The sequence below is a fragment of the Leopardus geoffroyi genome, chromosome C1, assembly GCF_018350155.1.
Source record: "Leopardus geoffroyi isolate Oge1 chromosome C1, O.geoffroyi_Oge1_pat1.0, whole genome shotgun sequence".
Classification (NCBI taxonomy): Eukaryota; Metazoa; Chordata; class Mammalia; order Carnivora; family Felidae; genus Leopardus; species Leopardus geoffroyi.
In genome coordinates, this window is record NC_059328.1 from 124,280,066 (window position 1) to 124,305,382 (window position 25,317).

The 25,317-nt window shown below is 43.4% G+C and overlaps 2 protein-coding genes and 1 long non-coding RNA gene across 11 annotated transcripts in view; 1 reads left to right on the plus strand and 2 right to left on the minus strand.

Annotated features, from left to right (window-relative positions):
• Window positions 1–13,788, minus strand: part of LYPD1 (LY6/PLAUR domain containing 1) — a 38,534-nt gene extending 24,746 nt beyond the window's left edge. The window contains exons 1-2 of one of the 3 annotated variants that reach the window (XM_045479583.1): window positions 13,311–13,788; window positions 10,576–10,713 (exon numbers count right to left, since the gene is read on the minus strand). In XM_045479583.1, coding sequence (XP_045335539.1) covers window positions 10,576–10,713; window positions 13,311–13,464 — 292 coding nt within the window. In that variant the 5' untranslated portion in view covers window positions 13,465–13,788. Of the gene's footprint in view, window positions 1–10,575; window positions 10,714–12,043; window positions 12,438–12,835; window positions 13,026–13,310 lie in introns of those variants that run through there. The other 2 variants (XM_045479582.1, XM_045479584.1) reach the window with 2 other exon arrangements.
• On the plus strand, window positions 71–5,332 carry LOC123598840. Its single transcript, XR_006712818.1, has 3 exons — window positions 71–1,814; window positions 2,754–2,874; window positions 5,302–5,332. It is a non-coding gene; the product is annotated as an uncharacterized LOC123598840 (long non-coding RNA).
• Window positions 13,789–13,892: 104 nt separating the features above from the next.
• NCKAP5 (NCK associated protein 5) overlaps window positions 13,893–25,317 on the minus strand; it is a 976,326-nt gene continuing 964,901 nt past the window's right edge. For 6 of the 7 annotated variants that reach the window (XM_045479574.1, XM_045479575.1, XM_045479573.1 and 3 more), the window contains one exon: window positions 13,893–15,438. In XM_045479574.1, coding sequence (XP_045335530.1) covers window positions 15,157–15,438 — 282 coding nt within the window. In that variant the 3' untranslated portion in view covers window positions 13,893–15,156. The remainder of the gene's footprint in view (window positions 15,439–25,317) is intronic. The other variant, XM_045479578.1, reaches the window with a different exon arrangement.

Genomic DNA, 25,317 nt, shown 5'->3' on the forward strand with positions numbered 1-25,317 from the left:
GGCAGACACTATAGCTGGCCACCCAACAGTCACCCTCTACCATCTTCCTTATGGCAATAATGACCATGAGACCATGTTCTGACCAATGAAAAGTAAGCAGAATTCTCTTGGGGAACTTGGGGAGAGTAAAGCTGAAGATAAAAGCTCCCGATGCTATTCTTTCTCTTTAACTTAAACAGAGAAGTCACCTTGTGACCAAGAGGTAACAAGCCTGACAGCAAAAAGCCAAGACGCTTAGGAAGTGAGAGGGCAAATGAAGAGAACCGTGTCTTTGATGGCATCACTGAGCTATGGGAACAACTCCAGGACCACCTACATCCAGACTACTGGTTAGGTAAACAATAAATGTCTTTATGGCTTAAGTCCCTGTTACTTGCCACCATAAGCATTCTTCAGCAATCCAGAAAGTGACGTCTGGGATGCAGGTAAGAGAAATCTGCCCGCAGCAATGGCTGGTTTATTCTTTTGAAGCTGTGCCCCATAGACTAAAGAGGGGAAAGCACAGTGCTTTATTTATTTAAATATAATTTACTGTCAACTTGGCTAACATACAGTGTGCTCTTAGTTTTGGGGGTAGATCCCCATGATTCATCCCTTACATACAACACTGTGCTTTCTGATGTCTGGGAGCTATTGCAGCCGCTTCCTTGAGAATGGCACCCGGGGCTCAGGACAATGATATTAATGATAGTTAATAAACAGAGCAAGAACACAAACAGTTGGCTCTTAGAGTTCAGTGAAACACAGTGTAAGTATAAGGCAGACAGTAGGAGAGCAAAAACATGGTTTTTTTTTTTCCACATCCCGTGTTTCCCTCTATGGTTTAGTCTGTCCACACTCATGGGTTTAGAAGTATGTCCCCCAGCTCAAAGTCTGGATGGTTTCTCTCTTGAGGAGCATGCCCATTTGTATTTCAAATTTGCATTGGTGTATTGGAGGGATCTATGGGCGGGGGCAGAGGTCTGCCAGGGGATAACTAGTATATGACTGTGTGGGGTGGGTTACTTTCTCCCTTAGGAAGTTCACGACCAAGGTGGATCTCCACTGTGCAACAGAGTTCCTAATAACGTAAACCGCCAGCTGACCAGATTGGCTAAGTGGTGTCCTGTCCCTACCTGGCTTGATTACCAAACTAGCTGGATGTTTAGGAGGGAGGTATATGTGTTTCTTTCCAGAAAACATTCCTATGCAGAGCACAGCCAGACTGGCCTCAAAAGTGAGCTGACAAACTAGAAAAACTGGGTTTATTATACTTCGGAGTTGTTCCTTAAATGATAACCGTGACTAACAGGCATCAGTTGGCTTTTTCTGGTTTAACTGAAAAGCAAATGGTATATTAAGCTTAACTTTGTTGTATTTTTCTTCTTATGCTAGAGATTTAAGCTCCCTCATTTCTGGTCTATTATTTTGTAAATACCAATCAATCTATCTGTTTTTGCTTGAAACTTGATTTCTTCAAGTACACTCATTCAGCAGGTATATATTGTGTGTCTTCATATGAGTGAGAGAGTCTAGGTGTGTGGGTGTAAGAGAGACAGAAGGAGGGGGGCGGTGGGGAGTATGCGAGGGAGAGAGAGGATGAGCACAGCATCCTTTCAGGAGCCCTGTATCCAGAAATGAAAACCATGAATGGGCTCTAGTGCATGAAACTGAGGTTCAATTGGATTAGGAAAAGTACTCTAAAAACACTGAAAGGCTCTGTTGCCAGGCACACTGCTGGCTGGAGAATGCGGAACAAAGATAAAATTGTCAGAACATCCTGTCTCCACCTACACCAGGAAGGTCAAGTCTAAGATGCTTGTCCAAGGGCTCAGGTAAGCAGGGGCTCTGGCTGGCTTTTCCACATAGAGCCAGTTTTAACAGGGGTTGGTTTAGTCTCTCTAGATCTTAACCCACTCTTAGGTAAAACGCCTGCTTCCGCCTTGCTTTATTCTTCTTTCCCTCCCAACAGCCAGTGCCAGGCTGAGTAGATAGTTGTTTGACCTTTCAAACAAAGTTAGCTAGCTCTTCCCTCAGTAGGGGCAGCTCCTCCCACCAGCTGCCTCTCCCTCTGAAGGCAGGGAAATTCTCCTAAGAATCGGGATTGGCTTTGAAGCCCAGATCTCTTTGCACTCCTAGTTTGGATGTCTTCACTGGGTGGAAAACTAGCCAACCTGCCCAGCCTCTTGTTATTTCCGAACAGATTCTCTGAAGTTACAGGAGACCCAAGTGGTTTGGTAGATTTTGCATAAGCAATAAAACAGTGCATAAAACACACGGCCCAGCGTCACTTAATATACCTGCTTCCGCAGACGCTCTTTGAAGAGGCCTCAGCGGAGGGCATTGTAAACTGCTATGCACATTCGTATTCATGCCGAGCACAGCATGCACGGGTACAGCGGCCGAGTGCCGCACGCCTGGTGCCACCCGCCTCTGGCACTGTCTCCAGTCATTCCTCTGCTCCCGCCAACAAGTCCAAGAAATAGAAAAACATAAAAAGCTATTGTCCATGTCCAGTGAGAAATGAAATGCACTGGACCAAGTATCACAACTTCCTTAAAATAATACAACACTTCATCACTTGTGCATCTGGATCCCTCTTCGTGGTTTGCGAAGTCATAAAGCTCGAAATTGACATCCTGAACCATCACTGCTTTTTTCTATTTAAATGCATTCCTTTAAAAAAGCAATTTATTAGCAGCTCTCTATGGTTTCACCTTATCTAAAAAGCACTTAATTCAGTTCATCTCCTGCTTTGCTTTGTACTGTTGCAGGCAATCAGAAGATTGGAAGCAACGTATTAATAAGAGAACATGCCCCGAAGCTCTGGCCCATGAAAACAGCTCCTGAATCACAATGTAGCCACAACCTGAAGTTCACCATGGACAGAAAGAAGTAATGACATATATCATAATTCTTTTTATTTGTAGGCTGATTCATCACAGATTTGGGTGAAACTCCTAAGTTATAGACAAGACCTTTTGTAGAATGCCCAGGGAAGGAAACGTATTATCCACTACCAGAAAGTCTCCTCTCCCCAAAATACAATCACTTCTACCACAATGAAAAAGTAAGGCAAGGAAGAATCCAGCCTAGTTTTTAAGGAGGGAATAACAGAGGGGGAATATGGAGTAAATGGTACTGCCTACATAAAAGCTATAATCAATGATTTGGTTTGGGAGAAAAAAGCCAGACTTGCACAAGTTCCCTGAGTATTCATTGTGGATGACCTAATCATGCCAGAATCCCATTGCCTTAATAAAAATGCCTTCCCAGAATACGTCTCAACCCGCTCTACCCTCAAGCGTTCTCAAGGGAAGAAAGAGAAATGGACTGCTCAAGATGTTTAAGGCCTCAGGAAAAAAAAAAAAAAAAAAAAAAACTCCTTTCTTTTCATCTGTAAACTTATAAATTTAAGATCTCTTCTAGCCTACAAACTGCGTGATTCCTGAAAACCCTGGCCTATCAGTGATGCTGATCAGGGATGGGCAGCTGGGATCCTGATAAGAGCTTCAGGCATTAGGAATAGTGCATCCAAGTGCCTCAGAATTCTTGTGTTAACACAAGCCAATTCAAGATCCCCTCATGGAGAAGCAGATTGACTCTTTGATAGACAATGGGTGGGAAGCCCAGCACTTGGCACATAGGTGCTTGATGAACATGAACTCCTTTGCCCTACAGTTCACTGGAATGATTTGCTCTTGGCACAGGTTTTTAGTTCAGCTCAGTAAATTGGCTAATCATCCCATGGAGTTTCAAGTTCACAAACCACCCCATCTTATCCCCTCCATAATTTAGGCATTTTCCCAACCTGAGCTTTCTCTTCAGTTCTTTGTATAAGCAGAAGGAAAGAGATCTCAAACTGACAGGCGAAATGGATGAATTTAAAAAGTATTACCATAAGCAAAAGAAACCAGGCACAAAAGGCCACATACTGCATCATTCCATTTATATGAAATGTCCAGTAGAGGCAAATCCATAGAGACAGAAAGTAGATTAGCGGTTCCCAGATTAGTGACTGCTAATGGGTACAGGGTTTCTTTTTGGGGGTGATGAAAATGTTCTGGAATGAAATATCTATCTGGAATTAGATTATATTTACAATTCTGTGAATATACTAAAAACCACTTTAAAAGGGTGAATTTTATGGAACCTAAATTATAGCACCAAAATTGTTATTAAAGAATGCCCCAAAATAGCATTATGATGATTGCAAAAATCCTAAGGAAGGCAAAGGACTTGAGTTTTAGTCCCACTTGGATGTGTGGCCCTGAGCAAATTGCTCAACCTCTCTGCATCTCAGATTCACCTGCTATTAGTTAGGATGTTATCTCACTGTGAACCTTCAGGCTAATTACAAGGATCTTATTGTAATGGATCAAAGGTTACATTCAAGGGAGCTCTCTGTCTGCAAAAGGAAGAAATAATATGCCAAGTAACCTAGGCAAAGACCTCTGAGTCATCTTCAGAGACAGGTAGAGATAGGAGATGAAGCAACTCTGTCAGGTTTCTACTTTCAGGATCGATTTCTAAAGATGGTTATAATGACAGCAATCCTCAGTGTCTTGTATCTCACAAGAAAACAGCTGGCCTGTTCCTATATTTTACAGGGGAGGAAGCTCAGCCCCTGGGACATTAAGTTACATCTTCTTGGGGAGCCTGGAACATGGGTGTTTTCTCTTCCAAAGGAGCTAAGTGGCCTTCCCATTCAACTAGTAAAAACCCCAGGGGCTGGGTATTGAATCCTTGTAAATAGTGTGATAATACTATGCCATGTTTGGGACTTAGACCCTAAGACATTCAATCATTTTAGAAATTTGAAAGAAAAAAGAAAGGAAAGGAGGGAGAGAGGGACAGAGGAGGAAGAGGAGAGAAAAAGACTCAGGATACAGGCAAGAAGAAGAAAGCAGGGGGGGAAGGGGAAGAGGGAGATAGAGGAAGCAGGCTGTAGATTTAGATCTTTCTGTTTCAGGAATATACAAGGGAAGCAGATTTCCTTTTCCAAGTTCAAAGGAAACGGTGTGTTTTGTTTTCATACTCCGTTTCATTTTTCACTTGGGAAAAAAAACCCAGCTTTGAAGCTCTCTGTTTAAATTCATTAGGAAAACCATCAATGATGGAAGCTTTCATGAAATTGTAGTGGGAGGAATTAGTGTTATGGGAGAGCTGGATCAATCTTCAAACATTTTAGCTCTGGAGTTGGGAGGTCCGCATTGGCTGCCTGTTCAGCTGGAAAGTTAACATAAACAAATGCTTCACTTACTGGAGAGTCCAAGGGACTAATGACACTTGATATTTACTTTCCAAATACTTCCTTAACAGCCAGCTATGCCTGCCACCTGAAAAAGATGGATGCTTCTTTTTTTTAAAAAAAATTTTTTTTTTCAACGTTTATTTATTTTTGGGACAGAGAGAGACAGAGCATGAACGGGGGAGGGGCAGAGAGAGAGGGAGACACAGAATCAGAAACAGGCTCCAGGCTCTGAGCCATCAGCCCAGAGCCCGACGCGGGGCTCGAACTCACGGACCGCGAGATCGTGACCTGGCTGAAGTCAGACGCTTAACCGACTGCGCCACCCAGGCGCCCCAGATGGATGCTTCTTGAGAGCTAAGTGACCAAAGTGACCAGCAGAATGTCTCGCCCTGAAGAAAAAGGTTCTTTTAGTGGCCTGCCAGAAAGGAGGTAGTGATATTGACATGCACTGCACAGAATCTTTTCCTGTGTAATTCATAACCTGATCAAGTTGGACATGGAAACCTTTTCAGCATGGCTGTGTTAATGTTTGAGGAGATCCTTCTTGGCATTTCTTAAAGTGTTGCAACCTGTTGGACTCTCCTTAGCAAAGTTAAAATAGGGCAATTTGTTTTTGACTTCTGTTTTTCACTTCATTCTCAGAGCATAGTCCATAGCACAGGTGATTGATTCAAAATGGATTTGAGGGTGACAAAGTAACCACTACAGGTGGGATGCAGGAGAGGACAGTGAAGACGACGGAGGAGAAGAAATGATATGGGGCAGACAAGAGGGCACTGGAAGATTAACAGATACTACTGATGCTCTTAACAAAATCGTTCTGGGAAAAAAGTTAGAAAATGTCTTCGTGTGTACAGTGTAATACAGATTAAGTAATTTATGATCTGAATGTCTGCAGAGAAGGATGACTTTTTACTTTTCTGATAAGAATTATATAGGTGTATGCAAATGAATACAGGCAAAACTGTAAAAATATACACACATTCATGGATATGCCATTGTCTGTGCATCTGGGTGCACAAACATGCATATGTGCACCTTAAATAAATGAATCCATGTGCAAAGGAATTATGATATAATATCGATTAGCAGACTTCTTCCTGACAAGTCTACCCCAAGGACAAACTAGAGCCTATTTTTTTTTTTAATTGTGTGAAATAAGGAGTGCATAGATATAAGAACACAAAGGCCACGGTTAGCTTTCCATTTCTACAATGGAAACTATAGTGGGTGACTCCTTGTTTTAGGGACATCAGGTCCTCACTTGCTATCCCTTATTTAGCTCGTAAGAAAATAAGGCATAAAATTAATCTATCCAAGGCATGCAACCATCCCTGCCCAACTTAATGAGTGACTAACTAATCCAAAAGGAAAACAGCCATTACTTATACAGCCATAACGTAGATGCAACATGGCATATAAATCAGTAACTCTTGTATTGCAAAACAGACAAATAGATTAATGCACGTTGCAAAAGATGGGTGAAGAGATCGATTAGGTTACTGATTCAGACCATGAACTTTCTCTCAATATACTGCATTTAACTTTTAAATAAGGTTTAGGAGAACCTGTAACATTTTGCTCACTGACAGAGCTATATTTTACTTAGGGCAGAAATTGGCTAGTCTATAAAAATTAAATTATGCCCCTTTCACTGTATCTAGTCAAGAGGAAAAACTCTAATTACAAGATTGCACTGTCAAACAAATGCAAATTCACATTCTTTATATCCTGGTTTAAAAATTCATATGGGGGAGCTTCTATTTTGAAATGAGAATCAATATTTGAAATATTTTTCGGAACGCAGTGATAAGCAAGAGCAAAAGAAATGTCATTATCAAGGGTGCTGGTAAGTAGAAGCTAACTCATTAAGAGCAGAGCTTGCTAGAACAAGTCATTCGTTATGCAAACATTTAAATATCAATTAGTAAGGACAATGAATGAAGGCTCTCCTTCCCCACAGCCTGGTGCCTTATAACTCCAGAAATGACCAAGGGGACAAAAAGCAGTGGAAAATCTCTGCACCTAATAGGAATGCCACTCTGGGGAATAGGTAAAGGTTAATTTTAAATGTACTTCCCAACTGAAAATTAAATGTACCTGCCTCCAAATTCATAAAAGCTGAGTTTGCAGACTTAATCCAGAAAGGACTAACTAAAGACCTAGGCATATTGCATCGCTGGTATTTTTTGGAAAGAGAATGCCTTTCATCACTGCTTAATGTCAAACTTGCTTGGTTCATTAAAATCTCTTCGTCTGTTAAAACTGTGCTTTTCCTCGACCTGTGAAAAAATGCCAATCCATACCGCGCTCAAACTTTAAAAATCCTACTGGTTGGTTCTCATATTCATTTAATATCAATTTCATGGCCTGTCCAGTCAACCAGTTCACAAAGCCCATAAGGTGAACATGGTGGACATGAAAACCATTTAAGTATTTAGCACTTTGCTTGCATTATGTTCTCAGGCAAACCTGGTGTTATATTTTGCTAGAAGGTGCTGGCTCAGGAAAACAGGTGCATCTTGGAGAAAGTCTGCTGGTGGACATAGACCAGAAGCGGAACTTTTCTGGCTGTTGTTTCCCTCCTCCACAACACAAACAGGTTTTTCCAGACTTAGGGGAACCCACAGTCACTTGGGGAGCTTATCAAAGACCCACGGCTGGGTATATCACAGACTAACTGAACTGGCCGCTTCAAGAGTGAAGGGAGACATATGGATTTCAACAAAACTTCCAGGAAAAACCTGACGTGCACCCTGAATTCTGAGTCAATGGGCCTTTTCAGTTTTCATGCACTAAGATTTTCAGAACAGGTTATTGATCCAATGAAAATAATAATTCTAACTTCAGTACCTAATACTATTACGTAACAGGTATGACCTTCTTACTCCAGAGTGGAAAGACTGAAACTGCAGAATTAATCACTGGTGCGTTAGGGGTTAGGGAAACCAGGACCGCGAAAGAGGACTACTGGATTTCATGAGACACTCTGTGTAAGACCCAGGCAAGTAGCTGCTGTGTTCCCATGTTCCCATGTAGCCCATGTTCCCAGGACTGTGATGCTTGCATTCCATGTGGTCACTTAACAATCCAAGTCTTAGCTTGGCTCTCCATCCCTGTCAGCATCAGGAGGGTTAAGTGTCATGTCTATTCATTGGTCTAACAAGTACATGGAGACAAAAATCCAAGTACCTTGGAAGGAGCAGATCCCCAAACATTGCTCTTTTGACACAGGAGCATACATTTGGCTAACTTTACTGAATTCAGGCTTAAAATGTGTGTCCTTCCCCCTTATAACAGGCTTTTCTTTGGAGTCCAAACTGTGTCTGTGTTCTAGACTTCTCAATTGGTATTGCTTTATTATTTCACTCTCTGTGTACCCTTTGGCCTGTGGTCTATGGCTGGAGGAACCTAGTTTGGAGAGAAGGTATCCACTTGATCCAACTAATAGCAATTTCAGCCCTGGAGACTCTCTGTGCTAAAGGTTCCCCTAGGTAAGACAGGCATTATAATGCCCCCTCTGCCTTTTTTTTTAATAATGTTGTTTAGAGGACAGAATAAAGCAAGATGAAGAACACCACTATGAAAATGGAGTGTGTGGTATTTATCTTACATATACTTCTAGAGAGGAAGAAACATCTCTCTGAAAAAGGACATCTCTTCTGGCTATAGTTTGGGTTGTATCTTTTTCTTTCCTTGTCTCAACCATATCCCAGCTCATAAAACATGATACCCAGGTAAGCATTGGCCTAGAGGATCCAGAGGAAGTTCCTAATGTGTCCACAGTTTATCCCTATTTTTTTCTGGCTCTAAGTTACCATTTGAAAGAAAGCTGCAAATATTTGGCAAAAAACAAAAACAAAAACAAAAACAAAAAACAAAACAAAACCCAAAACCAAAAAAAACGGTAAAGCATTCAGAGTGATTCCAACTAAAATTGCAGCAGTACCTCTGGAAAAAGGGCAGATTTTACAGGTAAAGTCCTCAAGAATGAAACACAAGGAGAAAAGAAACAACTTACCAAAATCATAGTTATCAATCTTAGCTACAGAATCGTCACTAAATTTTATTTTGCTTTTGTAATAGCCCGAATCCCATGACAAATGACAGAACAATGCATGCTGCTTTTCTTGGGACAAATTATTCTTGAGAGCAATAATGTATCAGACTCCCCAAGAGAGTGCTTTCCGTGGAAAGAATCCACACCTAATGACCTAAAAAGAACAGCTTTTAAAACTGCGCACACATACCCTCTCGCCATTGATGAGCTAGCTATCTGCTCATCAAATATCTGTGCGGTTAGTAGCAAGGTATTTCCAGGCCCTTCTCTGAGAAGAAACTGCTTTTCCAAGGTGCTGCCTTTAAAACTGTAGCCTTTGCATTCATTTGCTAGTAGGTTAAGAAAATCACTTGACAGATTTAATCCCTTCAACCAAAAGCTCTGGGGGGCTATGCAGTTCAGCCAACAAAAGAGGAACAGAACTTCGGTTCACTCTGTATCATTCACCACATGATGCGATTTCTCCTCTTGTTAATATCCTGAAAATGGCAAGGTCTAGCATTATGGGTTTGACCTTGGAATTCAAAGTAGAGTTCCATTCCTTTCCCCAAAGTTCCAGGTGCACTTGTAGGGGACTTTGATTTCTGGTAAGGCTATTGGGAGTGGCTGGGGAGTTCCACATCAGGGAGAAAACTCTGGTCAGCTGAAGTAAGTGAGGTTTGCTCTCACAGGATGCCCTTCTTCTCCACATAAAGCCCAGCACCTTTCATCAGCCAGCTAGCAGCTAAGCTTGTGGGGCTGGAAACTACATTCCTTTGAACATCTTGGCAATTGGTGCCTGGAATTTGATGCAGTAGCTCTAAGATTAAATAAAGATCCTGTAGTGTTCTTCTAAGAAATATGGCGTGGCTCTATGACAAAACACATTTGTCAAGCTCTGACCTCTGGGAACTTCAACTAGCTTCATATTTCAGGCTGACACTGCTCACAGGCTACTGTCTAGTTGCCCAAGCCGAGCTGGTTATCCATATTTTCCAGCCTCCTGATCAGCTTTTAGCAGAGAGAGATGAGGGGAGTAAATAAAAAGAGGAGAGCCACTAATTTAAATGCACTTCCCCTCCAGAGTCCCTTGGGGAGAAGCCCTGGTAATTAACTCTAATGAGATTAACTTGGAACTCTTCCTTTTGCCAGCATTGTAAAAGTAAATCTGTGGTAACCAGTGTGTGTGTGCATTAAATCAAAGTCAGTCCCCTTTCTTGTAATTTAATGCCCCCCGGCCCCCCACCTCCCACTCCTACCCCTACCCCAGGCTGGAGGCCGGTGAGCGCTGCTTGGTTCTTACCCGCACTTTGCTCCATCACTTCTTTCTGACACATGTCTTGAACGTTCACCGTGCAATTCACTATAAACTCGGGGGAGGAGCAGTCGTTGTTCAGCTGGAATTCTTCACATTGGTAACACTGGATTTGCAGCGCAAAGCCTGTGGGGACAGAAGCAGTCGGATTTAGATCCAGCCCTCACAGAGACCACCCCCAGAAACCGCGGCCCTCCTCTGCCCCAGCCAGCCACGGATCCCGACCTCTGGGGTCCTTGGGCTCGGCACCCCTGGGTCTCCAAGAAAGGCGTATGCGGCTGAAGCCCGCAGCCGGCGGCGCGGACACCGAGGGTCCTGCAGGACAAATGAATTCTGCCGGCGACCCCCAGACCAATGCTCCAGAAACAAGAGAGCCCGTCCGACACCACACCTGGCCCTTCCGCCACGGAAGTTGAGAGGCCGGGTACACAACTCGGGAGCGAAGTAGCTCCAGAGACATGCTTCAGCTCCAGTGTACAGCTAAGGATTTGCCTAATTGTTAATTGGTTACAAATTGCTTAATTACTGTTTTGGCATCATTCGCGGTTGCATTTGCAGACGCCTTTTTAGTTTTAGTTTTTGTCGTCAGCGTTCTTGTGCTGTGGCTCCGAGGCTCCCTACGCGACCACCCAGGAACCCAGGAGGAAGTGCCAGACGCCAAGTGCTGCTGCGCCCCGAGTCCCCGGCCTTTCTTCGGACAGTCCCCGCAGCAGCGCTGGGCGGGGAGGCGCAGCGTGTGCAAGGGGCGTGTGTGTGTGAGCGCGAGCGCGCCCGAGCCGCGACACCACAACCTTTTCTTCTTGGCTTTCAGGGCAACCATTTGGCTAGGGTCCGGTGGGGGTCCCCGCTCTGCAGCGCTCGCTCGAGAGCCGTTTGCGTAATTCAGAGGACCGAAACGTTTTCGCATCTCGCAGCGTTCCAGCCTGGCTGCTCTGCCTGGATCAATGAGCTCCTGTCTAGACCTAACACCCCCTGCTCCCGGACCCCCGGGCTTCTTCCCAGCTCCACAACGGCGGCGCTCCGGGCGCTGCAACCCAGCCCCGGCGCGCCCGGGCCACAGGCTGCCCAGCGCTCCCGTCACCTGTCGGCGGCGCCACTCCCACGGGTTGCTGGAGACGCCTGTTAACTTAGTGGGGTCAGGGGCTTTTTATCACCCCCTCTCCGTCGGCAAGGCCCCAGCACATCTCGGACCCTCCGTCCTCCCCAGCTCAGCTTCTTCTCCCGCAGCCCGGGCATCTGCAGCTCGGGTCCCACAAACCCATCGCTCCCGCCTCTCCTCCTGGAGACTTTCCCACGTCGCGACTCCGGGCACCAGCACCCGTCACCGCCGCCAAACTCCCGCTGGGCAACCCCTGCGCAGCACGGTCCCGGAGGTGGGTGCCAGAGGGGCGAAGGGGCAGACGGGTAGATGGGGTGTGCTCGCCTAGCGGGGCCGGTGGTTTCTTCGTCTCCCTACCTTGAAGCAAGAACAATCCGCAAAAAGTTGCCGCGATGCCGAGGACCCACATCCTCCCGGAGCCGCGGAACCGGGAGAGGGCAGGCGCAGCAGAGGCGGCGACCGCGGCGGAGGCGGCCCGGGCCGCAACGGCTGTGGCTGCCGAGGCTGCTGGGGCCCGCGCTCCTGCCGCCGAGGCCACCGCCGCCGCCACGAGGAGCCGCAGGTGCCGCCGGCGGCGCCAGCATCGCCCGTGCCGGGACTCCCGGCTGCGGGTCGCTGCTCCTCCCGCGGGCGCTCCCGGGCAGAGCGCGGCGCCTCCGGAGTTGGCGGCTGAGACTGGAGGAACTACTGGCGAGCCGGAGCACCCAAAAAACTCTCGTCTCTTCTCTCCACCTCCCACTCCAGGCACCACGTGACGGCTGCCGAGTTGGGGTGGGGGTGGCGGGCGAGGAAGGCTGGGACCGTCTTTTCAGGTCCCCACCCCCTTCCTATCGCCCTCCTCTCCCGCCTCCGCACGTCCCCAGGACAGGGACGCCAGAAGGAGAGGCAGAGTGTAGTTTTCCAAGGTTGGGAGGCTTGGAGACTGAAGAAGCGTGAGGAGGGCGCAGCAGGTGCCGAGGGGACTGGCCGGGCGCTGACTGCGGGACCTGCGAGGTGGGGTCGTAGGACCGCGTGCCCCACTAGCCCTCCGCGCCCCCCGGGGCTGGTCCACCCAGCTGGGGTTGCTGGGAGGCCCGCATTGGGAGCCCAGTGCCGGGGGCGGCTGGCTAGAGGGGCGCGTGCTGCCCTGAGTAAGACGAAGTTGCACACCTGCAGGCTCCCTGAGGGGGCCGGCGCAGCTGCGCCTTTTCTTCCTCGTAGAGGCCCCTGGTTCAAGACCAGGCTTGGCTTCAGCGGCCGCAGAGCGGGCGGGGTGTGGTGAGGACCCTGCCTGGACAGGCGCCGTTCGCCCCGGGCGGCCCTCCTTCCGTCTGCCCGCTCGCATAGCTGGAGGAGGGTGCAGTGACATCAAGCCTAGCCTAGGACAGGTTGGCCTCCCGGGGACGACTGTCGCGAGTTCCCACCAGAAAGCAAATCGGGTGAAGAAGGGAATATCTTTGCTCTCTTTTCCTCCCAAAGGCTGGGGATCTTCATCCAGCTTTTCTCAAAGTCACGGGTTATTAGTACGTCCTCCCAGGTCCTCTCCTGCATCACGCTTTCCCAGCCCAGGAGTCAGTCGCAGGCTGCCCTGCGCCTCTGTTTTAAGACCCCATCCCATTCCCCCTCTCTCAGTCAAGCGACCCACCTTGAATACTCCCGGGACGCCACGGGGCTGAGTTCGTCTTCCTTGGAGCGGAGCCTGCAGCAGGTGGTGTGGGAGCCTCGGCGCCCCCGCCCCCAACCCCGCACGTTGCCGCCCTCCCCCCCCCCCCCCCCCCGAGTCCCTGGGGAGAACCCATTTCTGTGGAAATCGCTTCAGAAGCTTAGCTCCTCTTCACCGCCTGCCCTTCCCTTCCCCGCGAGGAAGCTCTCTCAGGCCAGGACGCTGATTATTTATTTTCCCATCCTGCCAGCGGAGCAGGTCTGGAAATGGGCTTAAATGACTTTCTTGTAATTCCTCTGCAGAGATCGTTCCATATCTGCCTCAGGCTCCTTCTCTCCCTTTGCCCCCCTCTTCTTTTCATTTCTAGTTGGTTAACCCCTCGGGGAGACTGAACGCTCTGACCATTACACCCTTGTCTTCAGACTCTGATCTTACAATTGGCTAAATTACTATCTCGGGAGCAAAGGGGGCCAGTTTATTTATTTCTTCCGGAAATTGATTGTCTGGAGCACGTGTGAGAGCAAACAACTGGGCCAAAGGATCCTTGAACAAGTTCTTTGCAGATTTCAGAGGGTGCCAACTGTGATAGAACTTTTATTCAGAAATGAAACAAAAGAATTTTTTCAAAGTCTGAAAGACAATGATACTTTACATAATTTTCATTTAGGACAACAAAATTCAATATAACAAATTGCACAAATTAACCAAATAACACTGATTATACAACACTCTTTAAACATACAAACGTGTGCTGAAGTAACCATATAGATCCTAAAAATATTTCTATTAGGCCTACTTTACAAACTCCTGTACAAAAGCAATTATAAATAGTTCACATCTAGAAAAAATACAAATAACCTTTAAAATAGAATTTATCCTCACATATACACAGACTTTGTAGGGAAAAAAAAAAGATCTTAAAAAGTAAGAATTTTTTGTAGCACCAGCAATTCATTTTATTTTTAAAAAAGTGAACATGACAGATAGGAATTTGCTTTCATTTCTAGTTTCCCCAGATTTTAATAAAAAGAGCAGGAAGATAAAAAATCAAATACTGTTGAGAATCATAGAGAAGCACTAAGCAGAAGAGGTTGTAAGAAAATGTTTGGAGGGAAAACCTGTGGTTGAACATAGAATTAGGTCACTTCTGATCCACATCCTTTCCCATCAGTGTCACACTTGAGTACCTGTTACATTTTTCAGTGGAAGCAGAATTACACTCACTCCTAGAACCTGAATCTCCCTGGTAACAATTTTGAAATTGCATTAGAATTAAAGTTTATATCACATTGAGATTATGAGTTGGAGAGGACAGTGAGCCCTCTGGTTTTTGGCAGGCCCTGTTTTAGCTTTACAGAGTGTACCCACAAACAATTTGAGGACTAGGACAGTGAAGTCAACAAAACACTTTAGCTGGAAATTTTGAAAAATATATTATCAACTTCTAACACTTAGTACATCATTTCAAGAGCATGGCACTGATTCAATTTATTGCTGTCTTTTTTTTTTTTTGCTACAAATATAATTTCTTTTCCAAAAATTTACAACTTCTGTACAAGTATTCAAAAAAAGTGCAAAATTAAGACTTCTGCATTGTGGGTGTGTTTACATCTAATCTTGGTGAAACACAACAAATGGAGTCTATTGCCCTGTCAGAAAAGGAAGCTCCAGTGGGTTACTTGTTATGAATCTGACAATGGAGGCTCCGTTGTTGCCATGGTTTATTGTTGCCATCTCTGTTCCCCTCCACACAACTGTTTCTTAAGTGCTCCATTTTCAGCTAAGAAAAAACAACAACAACAACAACAACAACAACAAAAACGGTCCTTTATACATCATTTGAACCCTGACTTGCACAGGAAGAGAAGCTATCATATAAAGAATCACTCAGGGATTCCAAATTGTCTACCCCAGGCCTATCTGAGCTACTCAAAGATGCCTCTTCAGTTTTTTCTTTTTCTTCCTTTTGTCTTTCAACCGTGTTTAGAGAGTTCTTCTCTCTTTCTAACAAAATCATAGTTTTGCTGTTATATTTATTGAATGACTCCAGGGAAATTTTAGATAATCTATTCTCAGGATCTTCTTTTGTTTCTTCAACTTGTTTCAATTTCTGCAATAAAAAGAGGAAAATATTAGAAACATATTTCTTTGGAAAATCAAGTTATTCTATCCAATATTCAATTACTGTCTGTATAACGTGCAGTTTAAAGGGATAGAGAGAACCTACAAGTCTTTAACAACCTTCTGGTATAACTAAAGGTAATAATAAAGGCTATTTTAGGGATAAATCAAGACTTTAATCATTTTACTGAGATAAATAGGTCCCGATTTGCAAACTGGTAAAGTGCCACTTAATTTCATTTTAAACGGATCCATTTGAAATTTGTTCAGGTAAAGTGCCTTATATTTCTTCACCAAAGTTTCAGACTCCTCTCTTTTCTTACTAAGTATTAGTAGTTGTCTTGTTTTTAGATATGGATAAGGGATTGAGTTTCAGCCAGAAGTTAGGGTTATATGGGGGGTGGGGTGGGCAAGGCATACAATCCCTTAAATTGCCATGGGAAGCATTATCATGTTTCTGTTTTCTCCCTTTATGAGCCCAAGGATATTTGAAAGAGATCTCCAGGTCTGTGGGTGTAGATTCCAGAAAGCCCAAAGGCGGGGAAAAAACATAGTAACACTTCTGCCCATTAGTAACCTCTCCCTCCAGGAGGTTCCAGTAATACCACTCTAAATGGGGATATTTGTAGGATGCTACTGGCAGTCTCTAGGACTTTATAAAACACTGCAGCCATATTCAATAATTATCCTAGGTGAACTCTATAAACATGAATATATTCTATTGCTCAAGTGGTTCCTAAGGTCTGAGATGAGAGAAGAGAGAGGTACAGATACAAAAGCAACACATGTAGACGTGTTAAAGCCACTAAGGCATTTCCTCTTTGGGCAACAATTCTATCCAAACATCAGGAAAAGGTAGGAATAGGGGCTTAGACATGGTCATGATAGTTACCATTTATTAAGCATCCACCATGTAAAACTCAATATATTTTATCTAGAAGCATTTTCATAGGGGACTTGCAACTTACACATCTTCATTTTAAAGAGGAAGAAAACAAAGCTCAGAGCAACAGAGCTACTCGCCCAAGGTCACCCAGCAAGTGGCAAGAGAACAGGATTTGAATCCAGGCTGGCTGCCTTCCATGCTCTTGTTCCTATTAAACCATGCTCTTATGTAATAAAAGACAAGATGTCCTGTGTTTTTGTTTGTTTGTTTGCCATCCATATATTGTTCATTTTGCCACCCATATATTCCATTTAAGTAACTTGCCAAACCATCTCAATCGCTACTGTCCCAGACTCTGATAGCGCAGTTCTGTTCCCCAACCTACCACAACCCCCACACACATTGTTACAATGCATGCACACAGGCGCAATGAGGAAATTGTGTTCTGATCCAGGGAACAGCACACATAATCCAAGCCTATGATTCTCCTTTGCTAAATATTTAATAGAGGAAAGAAAAAGATATGTAAGTGGATGCCTTTGGTGTCCTAAGAGCAGGCCGAGACACAGTTTCTCTTTCCATTATGGAAATGGCATAATTCTATAGGAATATTTGAAAATCACCCTTGAAGTAGTACTTATTTCATTATACTGTTAATGTACAGGAGCATTACTCTCGGAGCTCATTTTCAACCCCAAATGGCTGCCTTGAAATCAGAAGCAAGCTAAGGAACAGATTTCTAGGTGATTACAGAAAAGTGGCTCCATAATTAGGAATAACACCATGCAAAAGCCCCTTTTCATTGCCATGCCAATTTTTAGACATTTCTAATAAAGAATTATATAGTACCATCCTAACAATGCACGGAGAACAGGAAATGCTTTGATGTACCAAATGTAGGTAACTGAAGGACCTTCACTGCAATTTTCTCCTCACCTGAACACCTTCTCCCTTTCTCTTTATTCAAGAACCACGAGCAGTTTCCTTGCCTATTTCTGGTCCATATGGATCTCAAAGTCACTTAATAAACACTTAATAGAGAAGGGGGCATGACACAGGTGCAAGGTGTTGGTGTTGGTGTTGAGTATATACAGCTAGGTGGCAAGGGGAGCAGGCGAGGCCCTGGAGGTAGACACACCTGAGCCTGAATCACACCTTTCCCCTTTTATTGGCTGGGTGAGTGCCCTCCAGCTCCCTTCTGCAGGTGTAAAATCGTAGGACACACTTTTATTTCAGGATTGTTGGGAGAAGTCAAAGTAAAACACCTTAAGACCTGATACATAGTAGTAGGTGGTCAATAAATAACAGTAAGGCAGGATTCTTTTTCTAGACAGTGTTTCCGAAACTGCTCTACAGGTCATCAGCATGGGCATTATGGGAAAGCTTGTTAGAAATGCAGATTCCTGAGCCCCACCCAGACTTACTGCATCAGAGATGCTGAGGCCCAGCAGATGTTTTGAACAAGCTCCCCAGGTGATTCTGATACTTGCTAAACTTTGACAATCACCTAGTCTGGAAGAACTTGAAGTCTTGGAAGGAAGATAGATGATAAGTATGACTCAGTGTATTAAGGTAGAGATGAAGACGGAATTATTTACCACTAAAACACCCACTGTGTCAGATATAAATAGTACGTCATGTTTTTCAAATGCTTCGTGCTTGTCAGTTTGTTTCTTCAGCTGGTTGAAACAAAGGCCTATGGAGGTGATGAAAATGAAGGAATGGCCCATTTTAAGAAAAATCACATGGCTTTCTCAGTCTTCCTTTTATTTTCACAGTTTTTAATGACATAGTTCTTGACTATCAGAACAGTATCAGTGCAAGAGTGACCAATACAGCCACCTGGCACTTAGCCTCAGTGTTGGGTAGCGACCCGGACTGCGGTCAGCTCAGAGCACGTGCCTGCTCTGGAGACAGAAACAGCTACTTAACATCTAGCTTACTGTCACCATGCAGAAACGTGGGCCCAGATCTTTAGATTTTAAAGAGGAGGCTATCAATGTGGAAGACTATTTGCTTGTGTTTAAGATCCTCTCATTTTTAATTAGTTTGCTTATATTAAGAAAAAAAACAAAATAGCAACCCCTCCGCCCCCGCACACTGTATATGTCCAATCTCAGTCTTCTCTCTGTTTGGACTTCTGAGGTAGAGATCACATTTTATACATTTTATGTCCTGTCTGACCCCCTCCTCCTCCTTCCCCCACCAGCTTTCTCCCTAAAGGCCTTGTCCAGTGCTCTGTCATCAATAGATTCTCAGTGGAGACTTGATGGGTTCAACCTTCTCTGGTTCAACCCTCTCTAACAGTCTCAACTGTTTGCTTGGGTTTTGCCAGTGGTCCTGCCAGCTAAGAATAAAAGCACTAAAGTAGCTTCCTTCCCTGTCTCCAATTAGAAGCATACCAGGCTGTCCTCAACACTGTCTTGTCAGATCTCAGGTATTTTTAAAATTTTGAAGTCCTATAACATTTACATTTAAAATACAAAGAGGGCTTGAGGTCAAACAGTAATGTGCTAATGATGTATCTATCGAGTGGCAACAAAACTGCACATTGGTTGGCAGTGACTGTATGTGAAGGTGCTTTGCAAACTAATCATGGTAATAACAGCATTTAATTGAGAGTCTGTTCTGTGCAGACACTCTGCTAAGCACATTGCACAGCTTATCTGTTTTCATCCTCACACCAGTTCTGTGGCGGAAGGTGTCACTAGTATCTTCATTTGGGGCCAATCGGGGCTTGAAGAAGTTAGGTAACTTGTTTAAGGTCAGGCAGCAGTACCTGTGGAGTGTGGATTTGGACCTAGGCAGTTTGCCTGCAGAGGCCAAGCTGTTAACCTCTATCCTGGAGACAGCTTTACAAATACCAGCCACTATTATCTTTAAGAGGAGCATCTGAAATAAGGATTACAGAAGAACAGTATTAATGATAAGAAGCCCTGTGAAGGTCAGTGTTTGACAAGGATTGTGTTGGTTCCATAAGACATCTTCATTTCTTTCGTATATTCATCTGGATTGTGATCAAACTAATGTACTACATTTGTTACCTATAGGTGGCAACAGTTGTACAGTTCACTTTCTGGTGGGGCTTTTCACTGCACTTGGGAACCAGGTACGGCTAAACAGGGCAGGGGAAAATATATTTTCATGATTAAAATACATAGCTTTGCATATTCTTAAAATACTTTTCTGCCTTTCGTGTAACCGTGGCGTTACTGGTGATAATTCAAGCAAGTGGATAGATAGAGTTTTCGGAAATCCCCTGGGAATTGTAACTTAACTAATTTAATTCCTTGTAGTCAAACAGTTAATAGATCAATGAAACCAATCTGCTATGTGATGGACTTTGTGTGAATAACTGTGTGGTCTTGACTCTCAGAGAAAGTTCCACGGAAGAGGAGCTGTGGAAATGATTTTGATTTGTGAATATGACGGAGATATACGGTAAGTAAGAGGGATGGCATTCCAAGGATTTGCCATTTAATAGGCCCCTGTTGCATCTGTACACCGTTCTGTGTCTACTTTAGGCCCATAGGTCATTGGAATAGTCTCTATCCTTGCCCTTTTGGGTTCTGTAATGGACATAATCACTGTAAAGGCAGAAACACAAATCATAAGGGGTTCTAAGAGCCCCAACCCGGTTCAGTTTTAAGTATCAGCTCAGTACCTGGGTTATTAATAATAAATAGCTTTTGTTTCCAGACAGCTTTCCCATCCAAGATTTCACTTCACTCTTACATCATTCTGGAAGGTGAAGAGGCTAGTGTTGGCTGTTCTCTCCATGGGGTATTTATGGAATTTGTGGTTCATACAAATTCAAATTCAGGGGAAATTGGACCTGGAAACTCGGTCCCCAATTTTCAACACAGAAATGCATACCATTTTTTTCCAGAGTCAACAATGATCGTAGACTAGAGATTCTGCCTAGACCAATATCCTGAACTCTAGGAAGGATAAAATTGAAGGCTATATGGACCCTCACCATAAGGAAAAGATGGGAAAGATTATATAAAGTGACAGAGAAAAACTTAAATGGTAAACCAGAAAAAAAATATACGCTTAATGACATCAACTTCAAAGAGGTGCATGCTATACATGTACAGCCAGAAACTCCTGCCCATAGGGGAGAAACAAGTAGTAAATTCATGAAATAGTGTAATGGAGTAGTGTTTTATGATGGAGGCTACTCTTTAATTATTTCAAAGAAGTTTGCATCCATTGATTATATCTTGAAACTTGGTGAGTATGTCTACTACAAGCTGTCAGAAAGAGATTCACATCTTGTGAAATTCAAAGGCAGCATCACTCCTCTGCTGGACATTAATACTTACAAAGAGGACTGGCATTCTTAGCACAAATTAATGTAAACATCAACATAACATAGTCTTATTTCTCTATTGCTGTAGAGATTCGCTGCCAATCAGTTCAAGAAGACATGTGGTAGGAAAATAGCTACGTTTATAAAGTGTTTTTACTATGTGTCATGTCCTGGGTTGAGTGCATTGAACGAATTATCTCATTTAATCCTTCTTCTCCCCATTACTTGCATTAATGTTAAAACACAGGGTAGAGAGGTGTAAATATTAGCCACATACTCCTGGCTAATAAGTTAGGGAATTAGAATTCAAGCAGAAGTAGCCTGACTACAGAACTTGGGATCTTAATCATTATGCCCTAGAGCAGGTATTTGGAAACCAGTGTTTAGTTCCCTGGAATTGTGTTAATTAGCTGTGTAACCCCTCTATGCCTTAGTCTTTACATTAAAGTTTTTAGAATCTTTCTGCTCTGTAAAGCTCTGTGACTCTAAAATATTCTTAATTGGGTGTCTTCCATGCATCTATTATTGGCACAATAAATAGCTCTCTTCCTCACCTATGTTCTGAACAAACTGAAGAATAAGATGAAAAGGCTGGTGGGAGAATAAAATATCAGCTTCATTAATGGGGAAGCTTACATTGGAGAATGAGGTTTCTAACTGCAAAGAAGTGAGTTTCCTCATACTCATTCTAGAAATAGGCTTGGTAACTAGGAGCCCTGGACTGGGGGCAAATGTTGTCCCATAAAGCTTACAGCACAGCCAGCCTGACTCCAGAGAGAGGGTGAGAAGAGGAAGAGGTGGGTTTAACATTCCCTGTTCTCCTAGACTTGCTAATTACATAAGCCAGCCCTCCTTCTTCCCTGGACAAGTGAATGAGGGGAGCCCAGAGATGCTGAGCTCCTAGGAAGTTACCCTCTCCTGGAAAGAAGCACTTGAAATTGGTAAGAAGCGTCCCCACCATGCTCCCTACCACCACCCAACCCTTTTCATTATGTATGGTGATGCAGATTTTAACTAGTCATAAATGCCCCAAGGCCAAGAAGATGCAGGAAGTAACACTGGGGGGGGGGGAGGGGAATCAAGTTTATGAATGCTCTGCCACTTAGTTGTCATTAAAATTATTTTTACAAAGATGCAAAAAAACCTCATAGAGGGCAGTAGGTGAGGTTGGGCAGAAAAACCTCTTCATAGGCAAAGAAATAAGAGAGAGGTGAGTTAGCAGATGTGAAAGACATAAGAGCTGCCAGGTGGATGCAGATAAATCTAATAGAGGGGACAGTTTGGCTAATCCTGGACATAGGGTGCATGTTGAAGGTCTGATTTCCCTCATCCCTCTCATGATGAGTGAATCTTGGGCACTGGGAGGATGGATCCATGGCAGAGTTTTGTGTTATGGTCTTGTTGTGGGAATGGAGAAGAGGTATTTTAAGCCAGGGATTCTTGGTTGAAGTTGTGCGCACATTGCAAAGTCTACGTTAAGCGATATTTGCTGGGGGAAGGCCAGTCTCACAGGAAAAGATGCAGCCGAAGTCATTTCTCTTTTCTCAGAGGCACTAATCTCTTCTTTAATGCCACCTCTTACTGTATTCCTGGCGGAGCTACTTTCTGAGTAAGACATAAAAATAGATAAAATGACCTTTGGTGAACACGAGAGACCCTCCAGACTTTTCTCGAGAGTTGTGGTGTTAACCCTGTTAACCTGGTTGAATTCCAACCTGGATAATTACTTTCTCCCTGTGCTCAGTTCCTTTTATTACCTCAACTGGACACATTACTCTTCACTTGCCCTTCTGAAAAATTAATGTGACAGATCGGTAATAGAGAACCACTCTCTCCATCCAACAACTGGTCGGGAGATGCGATTCAGCACTTGGGGCACTCTCTGTTTCCTTACTGGGGTCCTGAAGATTCTTCAGTATCTCCAGGGCAAACTGCTTTTATTAGGTGAAAGAGTAATTTTCAGCTGAGATGTGTTTTTATGACTATATTATTAACTATATTGCTGTCCTTTACCAGGATCAATGGCTTTTAGTGACCTCTGCTGGAGCCCCTGAACCCAGAGGGAAAAAAGCCAGCTTACTTTTTGGAAAAAAAAAAAAAAAAGAAAGAAAAAAAAAGGCAAGGAGAGAGAAGGTCAGTAAGGGAAGAAACAGGGTGGCTAGAAAGTAATATACCTTACAGAAAGAAAAAGAACTCAGCTCAGAGATAAACAATGGCCCTGAGGACATTTAAAACTAGATCCAAAGGGCAGTAGGAAAGAGAAGTCATTTTATCAGAGAGATCAGAAATGCTCCCATATATGGAAAATGGGGGAAGATGTGGGGCCAGGTGTGCCAGTGGGAAGAGAAAAAAGGAACATAAAGAAAATCACAAATGTAGCTCATGGCAGATTAAGGCATTTGGAAGAGGAAAGGCCTGTCATTATAAGTTTGAGTTAAACTGTTATAAGAACATGCAAAGGACATGTTTGTGAGTTCTGTGAACTCTAACATTAGTGCCATCACATGCCCATTTAAAGTCATACTTTTTGATTTTTGTTTTCCAGGTTGTGGATGAATCCACAAATGTAATTTAAAATGTAGGCTGATCACCTTAAGTAATGCATTTGATGGGATCAATATTGTTCAATGTCTCCAAAAGTAAAAACCTGCAGTGTTTTAAAGTGACCTAGAATCGGGATAAGGAGCCAGCTCATTGATAGTGGCTTGTGTAATTAGCTTAAGTAAATGGAACATGCTAACCTCTGTTCTTAGATTCCTTTTTCTTCTTCTAGCACAATAATATTAACTACAAGTTTTATTCAGGAATGAGAGTTGTATGCTGTCTGTGCAGCATAAAGAGCTCATGAACTTCATCAGAGGAAGATACAGCATGAAGGGGCCATCTGTGTATTCCAGCACCAGATAGCTATGTTTTCACTTTGGACTGATAGATCTGAGGCTGCTCTAATAAGAACAAAAATACTCTTATTTGGAGGATGATGAGTGTAAAAACGTTATACTAATTTTTCCCCCCATGGAATTTCTCCGTCCAAAGATCTCCAATACCATTATAATGGTGATCATCATAAAAGTGTATCTGAAAGTGCCAAGTTTTTATTACGATGTATTCTGTGAGGGCCAAAGTCAGGGAGAAATATTCCGTGTTATTCATTAACTGAAAATTGGCAACCTGAAATTACTTCTAATGGAATTTGGTAGACCATTTAAGAGCTGCAGTACACCATGGCAGCCAATCTCTTAGGCACTTTACTACAGTCATTGAGTCCAATGGGACTGTATAGTAAGTTCATCCAGGAATGCACAGATATTTGTACATGTTAGAATTTTCACTCTCATCATATTTAAGCTATTCATCTCCTAATGCAATTCATGTTTCAGCTGTAGGACTGGTCAGCCTTCCCATTGGATGCAGTTATTCCCAAGGATATGTGACATATTGAGTCCTGGAACCAGGGCAACTCAGAATCAGCAATTTATTGATCCTTGTTCTAAAGAGAAGATTCCTTGGTGGCAATTGTTCTAAAGATTTAGGAACATTAAGCTTTACATTCTGTATTGTATTCTATTGCATTGTGACAATTGTAAGATGCTCTTATACCTCATTACCCAGTAAACATGAGGGATCCTAGGATGGAAGGATGTGCTAGTTGGGACAATGTCAGTGGAATGTGCTTTCATTCTGGATTCCATCCCTTGCTCTGCCACAGTATGACAGCAACAGTCATTGCCTCAACTCTGTACCCAGATCTTCACGAATATTTAAGTATGGATTATGCTGCTCTTGCCACATCACTTATTTATCTATTTATTCAACAGATATTTATTGGGCACCTAATATGGATTACATGGTATTCTAGACCCTGGGGATAGAGTGGTATACGAGGTAAAGCTACTGCTCACATGGAATGTACATTGGAAAAAGTCTTTAGTATCATGTCAATATAGAACAAAACTTCAGATATTTTAGGAGATTAACCCCTGAGAAATGGGCTGGAATAGTCTATCCAGCCTGCTCTTTGGCCTAATAATGGCACTTTAGAACTCAAATATCTTGTCAATCTCAGTTGTGGCTCTGTCCATTTTACCCCAATCCGAGTTTGGAATGAATGCCCTCAACTTGCTTAGCGTCTTTTGATCTTCTCCCATTCTTAGTCTGTAACAGCTTTTGGGCAAAACATTTTTCACAGGTTAACTAATTACTATTTCCATTCACCTTTCTTAACCACCCTGGGCCTAGTCATCTCCTAAATTCAACATGCTTAAATGAGAATTTCTTCTCTTTTCTTCAGTTCCATATTGTTGCCAATGATAACCAAGTTTTACAACCTGATCTTTTTTTTTTTTTTGTTATTCAGAGATACTCATTCTGTTTCTATAATAACTCATTCAAAGGATCTTTTCCTCTATGAATTCCTGGCCTAAACGTCCAAATTGTCCATTTGACTCTGAACTTATATCCATTCTATCTTATAGGCTGTTTCCATATCAATGTTCCACTTCTCAATTAGATTATATACTTCTTGAAGCCACGGACTAGATTTTTTTCTGCTTTCTTTCTCAGATTCTGACACTATGCCTTGTATCTCTTGGAGTTGATATTCATTGCATATCCATAAAGGTAGTCCGTATTAGATCTGTTTTTACTACACCATTTCCTCAGGACCT